Consider the following 18118-nt stretch of genomic DNA (forward strand, 5'->3'; position numbering starts at 1 on the left):
TAATAAAGTTGAGCTTTGTTTATCGAACTTCTTGTCATTGGGATATTGAAGTCGTGGTGGAGGCTTCAAAGGCATGACTTTCCCATCAGAAAATAGTTCATCAGCAAATGCTATGTCAGGAAGTGATTCCATACGACCATGGCGCGGACCCTCCGATTGGGACACAGGCTTCTGCTCCGATTCAACTTCATATTCGTCAACATTGAAACGATGACTAGTTTGAAACTGGAACTCATCAATATTGGAACTTGAATCTTCACAAGTTTTTGGTGTGAAAGAAATATACTAGTGAAAAATAGAAGATAAGAGGTGTGAAGGAAATACACCAGAGACAAAGAGGAAGAAGATGACTAGAAGGGTTAGGAGAGACTAGATCTTTTCTTAATCCCCATCGCCCTTTATAATACAATTGTCAATATCTCTTAATTAGACTAGGCAACAAATTGTCAACAGCTATTAAATTAGGTGATAAAATCTTTGACAATTATACATGTAAGTCATTTTAATAGTAAGTGTTGACTTGTTTTTTTCTTGTTCATGACTGGTCTGATTGTAGACTAACTGTTTGACAATCTACTATTTTTTATTTATATTCTTTATTTATCTTGTTGATTTGCTAAATTTATAGCTTTTTTATATTTTGGATTAAAGGATGCTAGTGAAATTATTTTTGATTTGTTTCATCGTTCCTATATTTCTTGATACTGAAATAATAAAGAAAGAGAGTAATATAGATCTTTCATTCTAGATTGTTTTCTAGAAGTTCGACCACCTGAGGATTTGGTTGTAGATTGTTTTTATCATAAGATTTTTTTCATAAAAATCATTTTATCATATGTTGTAGCAGTGATATAAGGAGTCCGTAAATTTGATGAAATTCTATTTAATAATTCTTTTACATTTTCTATCATGGTGATTTTTACTTTGAAATTATATAAATCTGCTCTATTAAATTGTGAAAGAGCAAATTTTATATTTTTCTTTATTTTCATTAGGTGCTAATAAATCTGGTTAATAAAGCACTTTTTTCACCTCCTAAATTTGATAAGGTTGAAAAAATCTTTCTCTTTGAAAAAGTTCTATTAAACTAATTATTTTAATATGTACATAAGAAAAATATTCATCATTTTGAACAAAATAAAAAAATTTTGATTTGATAAAGGCAAGAAAATGCCTTATTAAATGAAAAGGTAAATTTTGGAAAGTAATTATTCCTACAAACACATCTCGATCCTAATTATATTATAAGGGTTATGATTTAATCTAAATTTAATTTTAAGAAATCCTTCCGAAATTTCATGATTTCTTAAATAAATAAATAAAAAATATGTGGATGATATGCTTAATCTCTTATAGAATATTTAATTTTATAAAAAAGTTCACTAGTTAAGGCTTTGTTAGCCTCTTCATATAAAATAATTTTTTTTATTTTTAAAAGAGAAGAAGAAATTGTTTTTCTTTTATAAGAAAATTATAAATATTTAAGAGATTGTTTATCTCTTCAATGGAGTATTCTTTTACATCAAGTTCAAAATTTTGTGGGTTTTCCAAGTATCTTAAAATTTAGCTATTTAAAACAAGATTTTTAAAAGTTTGAAATTTATTAACCTATTTGGTTAATCCTTTCGCAAGCTTAGTCATATTTTTTTCTAAAAGCTTATTTGCTTCCTTAAAGTTGGGCTTTCCAAACTTTAGGTGCTAGATAAATATGAAATCTAGTTACAATATTTTTTATAGCAAGTAACTCTTTTTCAAATATAATATATTTGGTTTAAATTTTCCTGAATTATAACCATAAATTAATTTTTTATTATGTACCTTTGATTTAAGTACACATCCCAACGTTGGTCTAAAGCATATATTTCAAGAATAAGTGATTCTTTTGATTTAAAAAAATATACTTTAGGTATAAATTTAAAATCTGATTTAATTTTTTTAATAATATTATAATCATCTTTTGTCCAAAAAAAATGTAAATTTTTTTTAGTTTTTCTTATAAAACTTTCTCTTTTTTAAAAATATTTTTAATGAATTGTCTTCCATAATTAAGAAGATCTAGAAAGCTTTGAAGTTGTTTTTTTATCTTCTAGTTGTTTTGAAAATTCTTTGATTTTTACTATAATATGATCTTGTAAAGTAAAACCTTCAAAAGATAAATTTAATCCTAAAAATTCTATATTAGGTTGTTCAAGCTTTATCTTTTTAGGGCTAAATATTATACCATATTTTATAAAATTCTTGAGCTATAAGATTTAGGTGTTTCCTATACTCATTTAATATTTCAGAAAATATAAGTATATTATCAATATATACCACACAAAAATCTTTATATTTTCCAAAAATTGTGTTCATCCATCTTTGGAAGATTTGTGAAGCATTACAATGTCCAAAAGGCATGGTTTTTCATTGATAATAACCTTTTGGTGCATTAAAAGCTGTCAAGGATTTTGACTTTTCGGTTAGCATTATTTGCCAAAATCTTGATTTACAAGCAAATTTATTAAAATATTTAGCATTCTTTGCTAAATTTATTAATACATCTTTTTTAAGAATAAGGTATCTATCAAATATTAAATTTTGATTAAGCCTTTTATACTTAATTGCCATTCTCGCTTTTTCTCTTTCTTGTTCAGCATGATTTCTTACCATAAATGCTAAGCTTGAAAATGGACTAGTAATGGTTTCTATAAGTCCTTTTTGTAAAAGTTCATTAATTTGTATATTAAATTCATCTATATTTTGTTTAGTTTAGATAATTGATTTTACTCTAATTATTTTCTTTGAATCAAGAATTTTTAAACTATGGAGTCTAGAAGTTTTAGACCATAATTTTAATGATTCCTCATTAAAATTTTCCTCTAAAATTTTATATAATCAGTGTTTTTCACTAATTGATTTAATTTCCATTTTCTTGGTTTCAAGTTAGAAATCAAAGTTACATATATGTTTATGATTTTTTATTAATAGTATTTCTATAGATTCTTTATCTATAGTAAAAACAATATTATTGATATTCAAACAGAAAGGTAAATAGTTGTATATAAAATTATTTCCTAATAACATTTCACCATACATAAAAGGAAAACATAAAATTTTTGGGATTATAAATTTTTTATTCATTAAATAAATAGAAACACTTTTTGCTTTATATCTTGTTATAGTTTCTTTTCATTGATTTCTATTACTGCTATAAGGTGTTTCATTGGCTCCTATTTTTATAATGGTAAAGTATTACTTCTACAACTACATATAGTTGCTCCGATGTCTATTATTATATTTAAAGAATATGGTTTATATTGTTTAAAATTAAATTCTGCTTTAACATAATTGTAATATCTTTTTGGTTGATTTTTTGAAAATATAATTACTTCATCATTACCAATTTTATATTGGTTGATTATAGCCAAATTTCAAATATTATCTAGTCTAGTATTTCTAGAAAAAATTGAATTTAAAATTGAGTTTAACGAGTTGTAAATCAAATTTTCTTGATTATGACTTCTTGTATCTCATAAAAAATAAGAATATTTATATTTTTTGTATCAATTAATTGAGGTTGAGAAAGAAAAGATTACCTATGTGAAACAAATGATTGTTCACTAACAATACTTTCAGTGTCTTCATTATCTTTATTTGAGAATAAAGGTATAAAAGAGGGTGGTGGTAAAACTAGATTGTTAATAAAACTACTTTCTTCTTGATTTTTAAAATACAAGTTATTTCGCGATGCAAAAAATTTCATAAGTTTCATTTTTTTATTAAAAGGAACAAGTTTTGTAATACCTTCCAATAGCCATCTAGTAGGTACTGATGATTTTTAAGATTCATTAATCTTGGTTTGATTTTTAAATCAAAAGATTTTGGTTCACATATTTCTATAATATTAGAATTTCTTTCTTTAATAGATGTAAAAGTATGATTACTAAATTTATTAATAGTTGTCCAGTTTATAGACAAATTATGAGCTATATTTCTAATTTTTGACTTTTTTGTCATTATTCTAAGTCTAAGACAATATTCTATTAATGAGTCATTAACAAAAATAAAATAGTTTGGTTTTACTTTAAACCAAACAACGCCTGATACAAAATTTGATTGTATTCCTCCTATTAGTACTTTAATAGGATTTTCAAATCTTTTATCTACTAATACTATTATTATTAGTATATCATTATCAACTTTAAATAATGCTTTTATAGTTATCATAATTATTCTTAAATGTATATATCTAACTTTAGGATATTTTTATTTAATTCTCTTGATATTTTCTTTAGTAAATAAAAGAATATCTATAGATCCTTGATCAGAATTAGTAGCTATGGTATTTTCACTAAACTTTTATATATGTTTTTTGTGTCCATGGTTTGAATTTTGAAAAGATAGATAGTTTATATTTATATATATATATATTTTTCTTTAATGATTGTAATTTTTCTAATAGTTAATCTGAAATAGTAACATCTTATCATAAGACATCACTTAATTTAGTCATCTGCTGTTCTTCAATAGGTATATCTCTAGTTTCAAAGCTAAGTTGATTATTAGCTTCTAATATAGGATTATTACTAGATTGAGCATGAAAATATACTTATCTTCATCTGAATCAAAATCTGTTTCAAAAATTAATTCTTAAATATTTTTTTCTTCAAAAACTTTTTCTCCAAAAAAAATTTTTAAATCTTATTCTTCAAGAGTTTTAATAACTTTCTTAGCATTTTTTTTCTTTATTAGGACATTAAAGTGCTATATGACCTTCTTCATTACAAATGAAACATTTACATTTGGATTTATTTTTAGAAGTATTTCTTTTAACAATTTTTTTCTTTTTGTCAAATTTATGCTTTTTTGGCTTTCATTTGATCAATTTGTATCTTCTTTTCTTTTTTGTATTTTTTAGAATAGGTTTTAGATTGATATTTACATCCAAATTCCCATTTATTTTCTAATATTTTTATGCATTGTTTATCACTTAATCTACTTTTAATTTGCTTAGCAGCCTTTATTTTAAGGCAATTTATATGATTTGTTTAGAAGCAAAATAAATTCTATTTCTTATAAAATCTAAATAGTCTTTATTTTCTGATGTAGGATTGTGAAGTTCTAAATATTTGGGATACTATTGATTATAGAGTTCATCCCAAAGTGATGGTAGTTTATGAAAACATTGTTCTTTCCAAAATTTTGAATGTGATTCATCCAATTTTTGGTATTCATGAATATATTTTTTAGAAAATTCTTCTAAATATCTTATATCACATAATTTTATCTTAGTTAACACATAACTAGCTTCACTGTTTTGATTAGCTGGTTCAATTCTTCCATAAAATTTATTTTTTAGTAGATTTATAAAGTTTTTTTTTTAATAAATTTGATGTATTTGTAATTTGATTTAAAAAAAGTTTCTTTTTGAACTCTTCATGCTTTGAAGTTTTCCCATTTACATAAAAATTGCAAAACATTTCCTTGAAATGTTCCACAAATATAATTTAAAAGTTTTTCTTTAGACTAGGTGTCTTTATAGTCGTTTACTACAATAGTCATAGATTGCATCCAATCATCTATGATTTTTTCATAATCATTTATGGAGATTTTTGAAATGTCTAAATATGTTCCTCCGTGAGCTATAGTTCTTTTATTTAAAGATTTTATATAGCTTGATTGTGGTATATGTTCTATAATAATTCCAGAAGATGTTCCAGTTTGTTTTATTTCATCTTTATAAATATCATTTTTTATTCTATTTTCATACCTATTTTTATCATCAACTTTTTGGTTAAAAATTTCTCATATTTTTCTTATTTTCTTATCAACTTTTTGTTGATCAAGATCTATAAGTGTAGGCTTAATATTGATCTCTTCGTCTACTTCTTCAGAAGATGAAAATTCTATACTACTAATTTCATATTTTATTATTGGATTAATAGTTAAATTTTTTTTTTTTTTTATCTTCTTCGCCTGAGCTACTTTCATTGGTAATATTATAATTAAGCATATAATGATAATTAAATTTTTTAAAATGTTCTATATGTGTCTCATATGGCTCTTCTATCATATTTAAATAATCAATTATTTCTTTATAAATAATATATATTTTTTATTTTATACTTAAAATGTTCTAAAAGACTTTTATAGATTTAAAATCTAATTTTTCTATTTTAAAAAACAAAATTAGTTGAGAAGATGATGCTTTATTTTCATTAAGCATAAGGATAACATTATCATAATATAACGATCCAAAGTCATTTGTTTGACTTTTATCAACTTCTGATAATTTTAATTTTTTATTAATATTTATTAATAATTGTTTAGAATATTGGTTTAAATATAAATTAGTAATTTATCCTAAATTATCTATATTTTATTATAGTATATCAACTTTATTAAATAATTTTTTAAAGAAAAATAATAGATAAATCAACTAAACTATTAATATTATAGTTTATTATCAGTATATGATTTTTTAATTGAGGATCCACGTACAGATTATGATTATGAAATTTTTTTGAATAAACACAATTTTCAATTTCTTACTTCATGTTCCTAGTACCTATGTATACCATATCAAGATCTTTAAAGTTAGATTAAAAGACAATAATAAAGCCACAATATTAGTACAAATATAATAAACAGATATATGATTTTTAAAATATAAAACTAAAAATTAAAAATTGAGAAAGTAGAAAAATACTTACAAAAATAGTCGAAAACGGAAAATATAAACTGGTTTTAGAATATAAAACTAAAAATTAAAAGTTGAGAAAATAAAAAAAAATACTTAGAAAAATAGCTGAAAACTGAAAATATCAACTGATATACATATATATGTATGTATATATATGTATCGATACTGATTTTTACAAATTATAATAAATAAAGTTCTTTACAAGACTCTTATACTAATTACAAGAAAAATAAAAGATAGAGGTGTGAAAGAAATATACAAAAGAGAAAGAAATAAAAGATGGAGGTGCGAAAGAAATATACAAAAAAGAAAGAAGAAGATGACTAGAAGGGGGTGGAGAGTCTGCGATCTTTTCTTAGTCCCCGTCTCCCTTTATACTACAATCGTCAATATCTATTTATTGGTACTGGTTGGGACACTAAAGAAACACTAACCTTCCAGGCTGATTCTCCTTGGACTGGCCCGGGCACTGATATAGAAAAGATCATTTGGCGACTGAGTTGTTATACCCATAGTTTCCACCCTGCAGAAACCTTGGCTGCTTATCAATTTCGAGATTGTTAGCTAGCTTGGAAAACAGATTTTAAAAACTGAACCGAATTTCTTGCTCCTGAATTGAAGCGAAACCCCAACTTGACATGTATAAAAGCCCCGAAGCTTACCTCATTTATTTGCTTTTTCAAACTAGGATCTCTTTTATTAAAAAGAAAAAAAAAAACCTGGGTCAACGGCTTCCAAATTATTCTTCTAAGCTTACCTGGCTATTAGTAAAGATATTGAGGAGAAATTCGAGGTTCATGTCCGACCTATGTGATTCCAACAGCTTACTGCCAATACTCGAGATTACATTCAGAAGGGCAAAACTTGTTCATTGTCAAGATGTTGTCGGTGTGACTAATAGTTTATTATTTTCGTGTCTGAATAGAACTGTAAAGAACTATGCCAAAACTAGGGGCGATATCTTCGAAAATTGAAAAATAAAAATAAAAAAAGTAAAGAGAATTTTTTATTATATTTTTTAAAATTTTCTTTTGAACATTATTAAAAATCAAAAAATTAAAAAAATTCCAAACACCTCAAAATTTTCATTTGAATAACTTTTTTATTAATAAAATTACTAAATCTATCAACACTGTTATTTTTTTTTTTTCATATAGAACGAAAAAAATTTTAGATGCATCATTGACCAAAACGTTGTTGTTCTGCAATCATTGGCCAAAACGTTGTTGTTTTGCGAATGATCCAAGATGTCAACACAATTGTTGTCTTGGAGCATATTCAGCTGCCTCAAGATGCCTGACTTTGTAATTTGTAGACAATTTGTGAAAGTTTAAGTAGAAACTAGGGGAAAAGAATGTTACTGGCTAGTATTTTTATCTTGATTTAGAGCTTTGGTATCATGCTAATGGTTGCTATGGAAATCAAACGTCCTGGATTTGATTATTACGTCTAGCACTTGAGTCACGGAGCTTGATCGTGTTTGAAAAATGGTTTAAATCAATAATTAAATCCGGTAATTTGACAACCTGAAAACCTGATCATGATATATTTCATTATAACTGTAAACAAAAAGAATGTGTAATGAATAAATTATAAACATGTTTGATTTATATTTATTTATTAAATTTAATAAATAATCATAAATAATATTTTAAGATTAGTTCATTAAATAAGTAAATCACAAAAATAATAAAATTTATTCATGTTTAATTCATTTGAGAAAATTAATAAAATATTTGATAAACAATTTATAAAAAAAATTCTATTTTTGTTTTATTTATATTTATTTACTAAATTTAATAAATGATTATAAATAATATTTTATGATTTGATAATTAAATAAATAAATTTTGAATATAATAAAATTTATTTATATTCGATTAATTTAAATTTTTATATTCACAAGCAAATTATATACATATAATACTGAATATTGAAAAATATTTTAATAACAAGTATGTATTTACAAATTATCATACTAATTTTTACGGGTTAGAATAATTTCGAATTTAAATACTTTTGATTTCAGGTTTTTCAGATTTGTGTCGTCTTTAGTTCAAACACTTTAAATCGGATAGATTGATTTCAAAATTCTAATCGTTTTGAAATTTTACGTCATAGACATTATTTTTATAAATAATTTAATAATTAATTTTATTTTTCATATAATCATTAATTAATTTAATAAATTTAAAATAAAAATGCGACAAAAACAATAAATTAGAAAAATAGAAAAGTTGAATCTAATCATGGTATTATTTTTTTTTTTCAAAGTTGAATCAATTCAATACTCATATGATTTAATATTTTAAAGAGAATTGAATCAGGTTTTTTTTTTTTTTTAATTAAGATCGACTAGGCTATTTCCTAAAATGAAAAACAAAAAGAAAAAAAGCTCAATTTTAAAACATAAGTCCAATTCTAATAATAACAAAAATTTTAATAGATGAAAAACACTGCAGGGACAAGCTCTCAAAACCATATCCGTATAATACAAAATGCTCAATTTTATTTCCCGGGTTTAAGTTTAAGCAAAAGCAGGAATGAATTACCGGCTTAGATATCAGAATGGGATTGAATTGAATGTATCTTCCATGGAAACACAGTCACTAAACGCCCTCTACATGAACTCTCTCTCTCTCCCGAGCTAAAGCCCCTTCTCTCTTCTTCCTCTTCTTTTTCTTCTTCTTCTTCTTCTTCTTCTTCTTCCTCTTCTTCTTCTTCTAGAACATTTTTAGGACCGTAAAATATGAATAAACGAATTAATATTTATGATTTATTCATTTGTTTTTAAAGATTTTGATGTTCAATTCATATTAATTAAAAAAATTATTCTATTAATTCATATTTGTTCATTTAAATAATAAATTATTCGTACTAAATTCATATTTATTTAATTAAATTAAATAAATTCGTTTATGAATATTAAACGAATATGTTCACAAACATACATAAATAAATATATTTATAAATAATAAATAAATTATAATCAAATAATTTTAAACAAACAAATCATAAATAAATATATACGAATCTTAAAATAAAAAATAAAAAAATAATTTTATTAATATTATTATAAATGAATAATAAATAAATATTTTAAACGAATTTTAAATAAATTTATTTAAAAATATAATCAAATCAAATAAATATCTGTTTAATTTGTACAATATATTAAAATAAAAATATTATTTATTAAATTTAATAAATAAATATAAATAAACAAAAATCGAATATAATCGCAGAGAATTCATCAAAAGCTCTACTCGTTCACACTCCTAACCACCATCCACCATCGTCAAGCAGAAGGGTTTCTGCAAGGAACAGCCTCAAGCTTTCTGCTGCTGCTCCCTAAGGAGGGTTGGTTGGACTCCCTGTCTTGCCCTTTCCCTGACGCCGGAGAGTATCCCTTGACCAATGCGGACTCCAACTGGGTTACTGGTATTGACCCTGACCTCTCTGGTGCCCTGGCCCTCTTAAAAACTGACTCCTCCGGTTGCTCTGCCCAGGTACATTTTACTAACGAAACTATCACTTTTTCTTTAAAAAAGAATTTATCCTTTTTTTCTTTATCTCGAGTTATTGGAAAAGGAAATGTATGAATTACTTAAAGTTAATTGGGTAATAAACATTCTGCAATGGGCTAGACATGGATTTTCTTATATTAAATTGTATGATAGTAGGTATTTGATTCGCCGCATTTGCCTGTTCGAGTTGGCAACAGAGTTCGAAAACGTTTAGATGCCAGGACTATTGTTCGATTGGTTCGAAGTTTAGAGGCTCCAATTGGTATACTTCTATGGTTCTTTCTCTTTGTATGATCATGATTTGCTATGCGTGCAAATACAAGGTTGAAATTTTAGTTTCAACTCCACTTATTTACTTCTGCGTTGATTGAGCTTGCCTGACTTCAGGTAATGTTGCATATATAAAGCAATCTATCCCCTTTCCAAAAGATAGGAAACAGTCAGCGCTGTTACTGCTATTAATCGTTGTCTTATTATTCCTGGCTCCATCATCATCATCACTGCTGTTATTTGTCCCTTTCTTTTGCAACTCTAATTTGTTGCTCTAGGCTTTTTATTGGTGCTATCTCTGCCCCATCTAAATATTCTGTTGCCTTAAATGTTTTGTAAGTTATTTTTACTTTACATACATATGGAGGCCTATTAATCTTGAACTTCATGTGGAAATCTCTAGATCTAACTGTTTTGGTGTCCCTTTGTGGACTTTTTTTAGCATCTTTACTTCTGTATTCTCATACATTCATCAGTAGCAAAAGATATGCCGGATCAATTGTTCCAAGAGTTTAATAGTTCTTGCTGAGATTATGTTCTTATTTCCTAATGTAGGGCTGGTAGAGTGGAGGATTTGGGTATGGATTATGGATCGGGATACCAGTTGCCTCAGGGTTTTTTGTAGTTCCAGTGTCATCTTTGTTGTGGAAGAAAGAGTTTGAACTCACTGGAGCTGGCTCTACAAAGGTTGGTATATTAGTGTTATTATTTAATGATTGATTCATGCCTATTAACCAAATTATAACTGGAGATAAACAAGGTAAACAGTGCATTTATGCATGCATAGAAGTGAAGTAAATTGTGGGTAAGAGAGCTGTGGCAAGGAAAAGAGAGTGCAGGTACGTGTGTGTGCTTCAATTTTGGTAGATGGATGCAGAAATCAGTCGAGTCATTCTACTTAAATTGCAGTTTATTGCCTTTAAATTGAAATGCCAAGCTGATTGCACTTTTAGCCTTTTTTTTTTTTCTCTCTTGTTTTTCTTTGGTGAAGAGGGGGGGTGGGCCGTGGAGTTGTTTCTCAGTTTTGGAATTTGCAACTGAAACAGTAGTTCATTGATGTTAACATATTATACCTATAACATCACTCAACACTCTACATGCATTTAGATTCTCGTAGCAAGTGCAGACAATTGATGTGAACGAAGTCAATTGGATCGCTTTTCTAAATGAGTTTAAATCTGAAACTTTTCATTAACTTGACATTTTACCTAAAAGTAGAAGAAATTTTATTATTGCAATTCAATTACGAATTTCCTTCAGTAAGGAAGAGTCTGTATAACCAGGCTAGGTGACAATTTGATGCCCATCACGACACCATACTCTATACTAATGACTTTGGATTAATGATTTATGGAAAATAAATTGGAGTCACATTATTTGACATAAACCTTTTGTGTTGGCAATGACTCCACTATTTTCAAGTAAGGTTAAAAAAATGGTATTTTCTGTGTCATTCCTCGCATATCCTTGTCCTCTTCTTTGATTGGTAAGATGGAGAATCATGGGACCTTGACTCTCACGTGCTTAAGGCAACAGGAGCTGTAGCTGTGGGTCTAAATAAATAAGCGAGCTTTTTTTAAGTTTTTCTCTCCATGGGCATCAGTTTTAATCATTGCATGCAGGAATGTGTCTTTAAGTTTTACAGCGTTAGTTTAAGCTATTGGTGCTGCCTCAATTGTGATTTTTACAAGTTTCCTTTATTATTATCGTTCTGGTTTTTGACAGGATGATAGTCGGAGAATTGCATCAACTATATTTCCCTCATTGAGTGATAAAGGGAAAAGGATCATGGTATGTGTTCTGGCTTCCAAAGATATAGCATTCTAATCTCTATTCATTATTGTTATCACTTAACAGTATAGAATCACCATTTGCATTCCCAAAAATTTCCTGCCATCTGCTTTATTGTAGAACCAGTTCCGGGACATATGTTTATTTTTCTTACCCCTTTACTTCCAATAGACATTAGTCTCATTTTTTTAATAGAAAATTGCATATAAGGTCTTAATAGCTGAAGCTATGTGGTTCTTTTTTTGTTCCCGATCAACTTGCCAGGATAAAACCGTCTCTTATCATGTATCATCTTGTTGGTTGACGCTACTTGGCAACCCTTTGTGCCTATGCTAACTTCGAGCCTTGACAAATTAGCATGCTGACCTTTGAACTGATATATATTTTTTTATGCCTATTCAAATTCTGGAGGTCATGAAGTTAGCCAGTTAGGTGATACGGTTGCTTTTTCATCCTTACAGAGTCTTGCACACGAGCAGAAACCAACAAATTAAGTAGTTTCAAAGCCCTTCTGTATATAGGTCTTAGAATCTGGTGACCGACCATTCCCACTGTTTTACTACCGAGAAATGCAGCCTGCAGAAGTACTAAAAACTGATGATCGTAAATATGCTGCCGACAAACATCTTCAGTGATTCATGCAGTGTGCATTATGGATCACATGCTCCTTACTAATCACTACTCTTAGCAATTGGATCTTTCAAATTGTGGATTTTGAGTTTTGACATGAGATTGGAAGATAAAGTTTGATTTTATGCGCGGTTTCCCTCATTTTATTTATAATCTTATCTCATTGTCATTTGACTTGATTATTTTCTCTTAGGCTTCTGTTTTGTTTTGAACTTTTAGGGAAGGGCTGAGGCTCTTCTTATCGCTGAATATGGAAAAGGCCTGAGAATGAAGGTAGATCCATCGCTTGTCGTGGTAAAATTGGTTCCATGAAGCCGGCAGTTTGTAGAGGTAACCAACTTCCCCAAAACGAAGTTCATTTTTGCATTGCAGCAATTTGATTTGTTAAATACCTAATGGTATGAAAATAGGAAATTATAGACTGCAGCTTTAAGATTGCATTCAGAGAGCTCTAATGTCTCTAAGCTTGGCTTTGTGGAACTAGTATCCTTGGAAGGTAAATGCTGTGTAAGTTAGCATACGAAGGAATATTTGAGGGAACCTAGAATTTTCAAATGATTTTTTTTTTGAGCAGGATGCAGTTTCGCTGTGTAATTTTGTATGTATATTTCCTCAATTATTGCTGTGATATATATATATATAATATATTAAAATTTAGATGTTAGACTACTAGCATACAAGTTCTCAACATATATTCATTTTCCATACTAGTAATTAGGATACATGTGAAAGCAATTTCTGTTGGATTTGATGCTGCATATGTATTACTAGCTTCTCTAGATATCCCCCGTTATGAACCCAAGTTTCCACTGTCCAATGTGAATATTCCGCACATCTAGGCACTAGCAAAGACGACTCCTAGATTTCCAACCACAGACCGTGTCCCACCTACTTAACCTATCAGCAATGGTGATGCATTTTCTGGGTTCTGAGTGATGTTTTAGGCTTTTACTGCTTATATTTTCAGTAACCTAGCTGGGATGATATACTCGTTACGAGACTTTTTTTTGCGTCGGTTTGTCATGCAGCCACACCCATCATACTACAAAACGTGAAACGTTACAAAAGCTTTTGTCAGCTTCCACCATCAAGTTTCTCACCACTCATTGCTTAAGTTTAAATCAACTGACTGAGAATGGTAAGACTCGCATAAAGTAAAATCATACATCCACTCTCTTGTCAGCCAATTGCTGGTCTATTCTCCATATTGTCAGAGAGACGTGCATGAAAAATTCCAGCCTGCTCACTTGCTGCTAAAAAGCCCAACATGCTTTGACATTCAAGCAAATGCACAGGCACTTGAGGGAATGCAAGAAACACCACAGACACCTTTGGGCCAGAAAACCTGAAATCTAGTTAGCCATTTCATACTTTCAAGGTTTAGAGGCATACTCTATTCATTTCTTGTGTTCCTACTTCCTAACTCTAATAAGTGTTTGATGCATGACAAAGATATTCGAATGGAACAGATTAGAGAGTAACAAATCCAACTCATTAAGTGAACGGTTTACCCTTCTCAACTAAACAACCTTGCAAAAATGAGAATGCATTACTCTCATTGACCTTTTCATGAAAACCATGACATGTCTACCATTTTCCATTTTATAAAAAATTCCCGGGCATTTCATAACAAACCTTCACAAACATTTCATCCAAAATGTTAGGAAACTTTGAGCCCCAACCTAACATTTCCCTTCAGAGTTGCCTAAAAAACATCAATTACATTGAATTAAAAAAATGGAAAAATGAGGGCTCTATTTTGTAGTGAAAAGATGAAATTACTACACTATATTTAGACTGGAAGGTGAGGTTGATTAGGTACTAACATCAACATTATCCAACATATACCTATATCTACAGCATTTAGCATATATTTATACTAATTAAGCATATTAATGTCTTGAGCTCAACTAAGACACTCATCTTGGAAATATTCATGTAGTTTAAATTTCAGTCATTTTAGCTTTATAGTAGGGAACAAAGCTTCAGTGAACCTCTGGCCTATTGGCCAAAAAATTTTAAAATTTGAGACCTTTAGAATATTTTTAGTAAATCTTAAACAATATACTTTAAATTGCTAAACCCCACTAATATTTTGATGGCTAAGAATCTGTTAAAATGAAGCACATACACCTGATAAACCCATCTATAGATTACTCATTCCAAAAACTAAAAACGCTTAAATGGTTTAACCAATTTGTCGCCGTCTACATAAGAACAAATTAGCACAAGTTTGAAAATTGCTTATCTAAAATGCCAAAACACAGCATGATTGTTTCACTGTGATATAATCAGTCAAACATTTTCCACAACATTGTTATTCTGCATTATTATGGTCTTTAATTATCTCCTCATTTAGTTACACCAAGACTAGATTAAATCGCTTGCTAATTGAAGCCTGAGTGGTTTAAACAATACTAATAAAAATGCGTGTATTCCATAGTTTCACTTATTTCACTTCAGAAGAACTACCAAAATTGGAGGATGTACAATACAAGATACTTCAGTTCAATACTTTCTCATAAATGATTTAATTAGTTATTAGTTAGATCTTCTAGATATCATTTTGGTGAGCCAGTCCTTTATTTGTTTCTGGTGTACATCAGTTTCCTGTTTAAAAATTATAATATTTATTTGATACAAAAGAAATTTAAAAGAAGAAAACATGTAGCATTCTAGAGCTGTGAAGAACTAAAACAGAGTACTAGAAATCTTTTCTGCTTTATGCAAAGTTAATCTTTAGATTCAGAAGTGTAAACCTCTGTCAACTATCACAGAGACGTCCACTTTTCTCAACCAAATGGATTGTTTTCATTTCCAATGTTTCAATCATTAAGGGATTAGAACATACCAATAATATACAGCTAATAATTACATTGTCAGGAATCTTCTGCAGCAGTCTTCTCTGTGATTGCATCTAAATTTGTTAGTTATAAGCACAATAGAACAGCAAGAGAAAAAAAGGCTGAATAAACAGTGAAGATAAATAATGAAGTATCTCTAAAATATGCTCCATCTTTCCATTAGGAAAGACATCTAAAAAATAACAAGTTGCACAAGCTGCTTGTAGTTTTAACAAATAAAAAACAAGTAACAGCAACAACACCAAATACTATTAACAATAATAATCATAAAAGCATCCCATTCTGAAGGCACTGTTCTAAGTGCCTGTCTTATTGATTGGATGGTTCATCTAGTCATCACTACTTCAACCTTTTCACTGAGTCTATATGCTAATTGAAGTTTCTTACCAGTTTGCTTATACAGCCAAACCATTGGCATAATAGATACACCAACTCACTCTGTTGCTTAACAAATATTGAGGAGCAAAATGTACTGAAGTTCATAGTAAGGACCACAATTTAAATTTTGTAAACATTTATTTTAGGTGGAGGTTTAGAAAACAGCTTGTCCTATTTGGAGAAACATTTTCTTTTTGGATATTAACTTTGGTGTAGAGTTTATCCTATCTATAATCAGCTTATTTTAGGGATTTGTGGAGATTATATAGTACACTATTGAGGATACCATTTGATGATTAATATTTGCAACCTTAAGAAAAATGTTAAGAGACATGAGTATTTCCCTAGTTCCAAGGATTGAAGTTACAGGTTACAAGTTACAACTTGAAGTATTTTCCAAATTGAGCTGGTTTGGTAGAGTTAACAAAGAATTTTTCACAGAATGAGGTAGGGGAACCTATTAAGCTAATTTAGCAGAGTTAGGCTCCCTATATCAAGCACACCTTAGGGAATAATTGATTTCTTAGGCCATCAACGAGAGTTTACCTTCATGATCACTCAAAGTCCAGAATTGAAGAAATTGATTTCTTTCAAAGAGTTTGTAGATGGTCTAGCTAGCCTGGGCAAACTAAAGTTTTAAAGCTAGATACCGATAAAGTTAAAGAAATAACAAAGTGGCCTACACCTTTGTTCATGCGAGACATTTGCAGTTTCAATGGATCACGTTTCTAATTTCTGATTCCGATTCCAAGGGAAATCCTCTTTCAGCACTATTCCTCTTCTAATTTCTTATTTCTCTGCAATGTTCTAGATTTACAACCAGCTCTAATACATTCTCTTTAAACCCCAGAGTAGTCATCTATGAAATCCTAACCAGTTCCACACAAAAGCAACTGCCAAGTTTCAACTCTAGCCTGATATCAAGTTTACAGGTACTTTTCACAGTATGAAAACAATTTCTAAAATCTAAACAAGCCAGTTGTTCTACATATATTATGCTATTTCCATATAGTTTATACAAGTAACAGACATGTGCTTCCGCCACTGAAAATTCATCTTGTAATCATGCACCAAAATTTCTGCCATTACTAAAGCTACATAATTTTCCTCTCAACAAAACTTCTCACACACTAAAAGAATTATCATGCCAAGCCACGATAAGAACCGAAAATTCTGTACCACACACACAAAAAAAAATTGTTCATTCCAAAACCCTCTACCATGGGGCCATTTCCCTGTCTCACTAAATATATTATTCCTCAAAAATGGAACTGGTCAAACTGTTGGGAAAGCATCAAAGATTTTATATAATCCAAAGAAGAGAACCAGAAAAATGTTAATTACCATGTTGCAAGCCTATTGATAGCATCCGGTCTATGTTATCAACACGCCGCTGAATGGATTTCAAAAGCAAATTCAATGACAAAACTCTCTTTCTGACATTAGAAAACTTGGCAGCGTGCTGCATTATGAATGGCAACGGTGCATCTTCCAGTAATTGATCAAGCTCTGTTCATCAACAACATTACAGACAATTTTGTATTCTATTAATATTCAGTTTGACCCAGAAAAAAAAAAAACAAAAACAAAAGGGGGTTAAAAAAGAAGGGAAATTTACCTCGGGTAAGACGATCAATTGAGGAACTAAGGAGGTCTTGGCTGGCAAGAGTGTCGTGGGCTTTGGAGTCGAAGTCTTTGACGAGAGAAGTAAGCATCGAGGATAAAGCTTTGGCTAAAGCATCTGTGCTGTTGCTGTTGCCGAGATCATTGTTGGATTGAGAGTCTGGGTTTGGAGGTGGTTTGGTTGAAGAATTCGAAGGATTTACTTCGACTGAAACGTCGCTAATGGTGTCGTTGTTATCATTTGAACCCTGATATTCGTTTTCCATTTCTGAATTTTCTTGCAAAAATCCAGAGTGCGTTGGAGAATATGAAAATTTTAAAATTGAAAAAGTGAAAATTCCGACACGGGTTTA

At 29.1% G+C, this 18118-nt stretch overlaps 2 protein-coding genes across 6 annotated transcripts; one reads left to right on the plus strand and one right to left on the minus strand.

Annotated features, from left to right (window-relative positions):
• Window positions 1-9225: 9225 nt before the first annotated feature.
• On the plus strand, window positions 9226-13212 carry LOC111284294 (Holliday junction resolvase MOC1, chloroplastic-like). Its single transcript, XM_089761561.1, has 6 exons — window positions 9226-9267; window positions 9928-10191; window positions 10366-10497; window positions 11044-11166; window positions 12205-12270; window positions 13120-13212. The coding sequence occupies exons 1-6, from the start codon at window positions 9226-9228 to the stop codon at window positions 13210-13212; spliced, it is 720 nt and encodes a 239-aa protein (XP_089617687.1).
• A 514-nt stretch (window positions 13213-13726) lies between these two features.
• LOC111286363 (uncharacterized) lies at window positions 13727-18118 on the minus strand. 5 transcript variants are annotated; one of them, XM_022876283.2, is made up of 4 exons: window positions 17761-18118; window positions 17487-17651; window positions 15752-15805; window positions 13727-14229 (listed from the first exon to the last, which is right to left on the minus strand). In XM_022876283.2, the coding sequence occupies exons 1-3, from the start codon at window positions 18029-18031 to the stop codon at window positions 15780-15782; spliced, it is 462 nt and encodes a 153-aa protein (XP_022732018.1). In that variant the 5' UTR covers window positions 18032-18118; the 3' UTR covers window positions 13727-14229; window positions 15752-15779. The 5 variants fall into 5 exon arrangements, with proteins under 5 accessions (XP_022732018.1, XP_022732015.1, XP_022732012.1 ...); XM_022876280.2 differs by having other exon boundaries at window positions 13727-14245; XM_089762058.1 differs by lacking the exon at window positions 13727-14229 and adding an exon at window positions 14587-14605.

The sequence above is a fragment of the Durio zibethinus genome, chromosome 6 (genome assembly GCF_047325235.1).
Source record: "Durio zibethinus cultivar Kanyao isolate XHJ-2024 chromosome 6, ASM4732523v1, whole genome shotgun sequence".
NCBI classification, from domain to species: domain Eukaryota; kingdom Viridiplantae; phylum Streptophyta; class Magnoliopsida; order Malvales; family Malvaceae; genus Durio; species Durio zibethinus.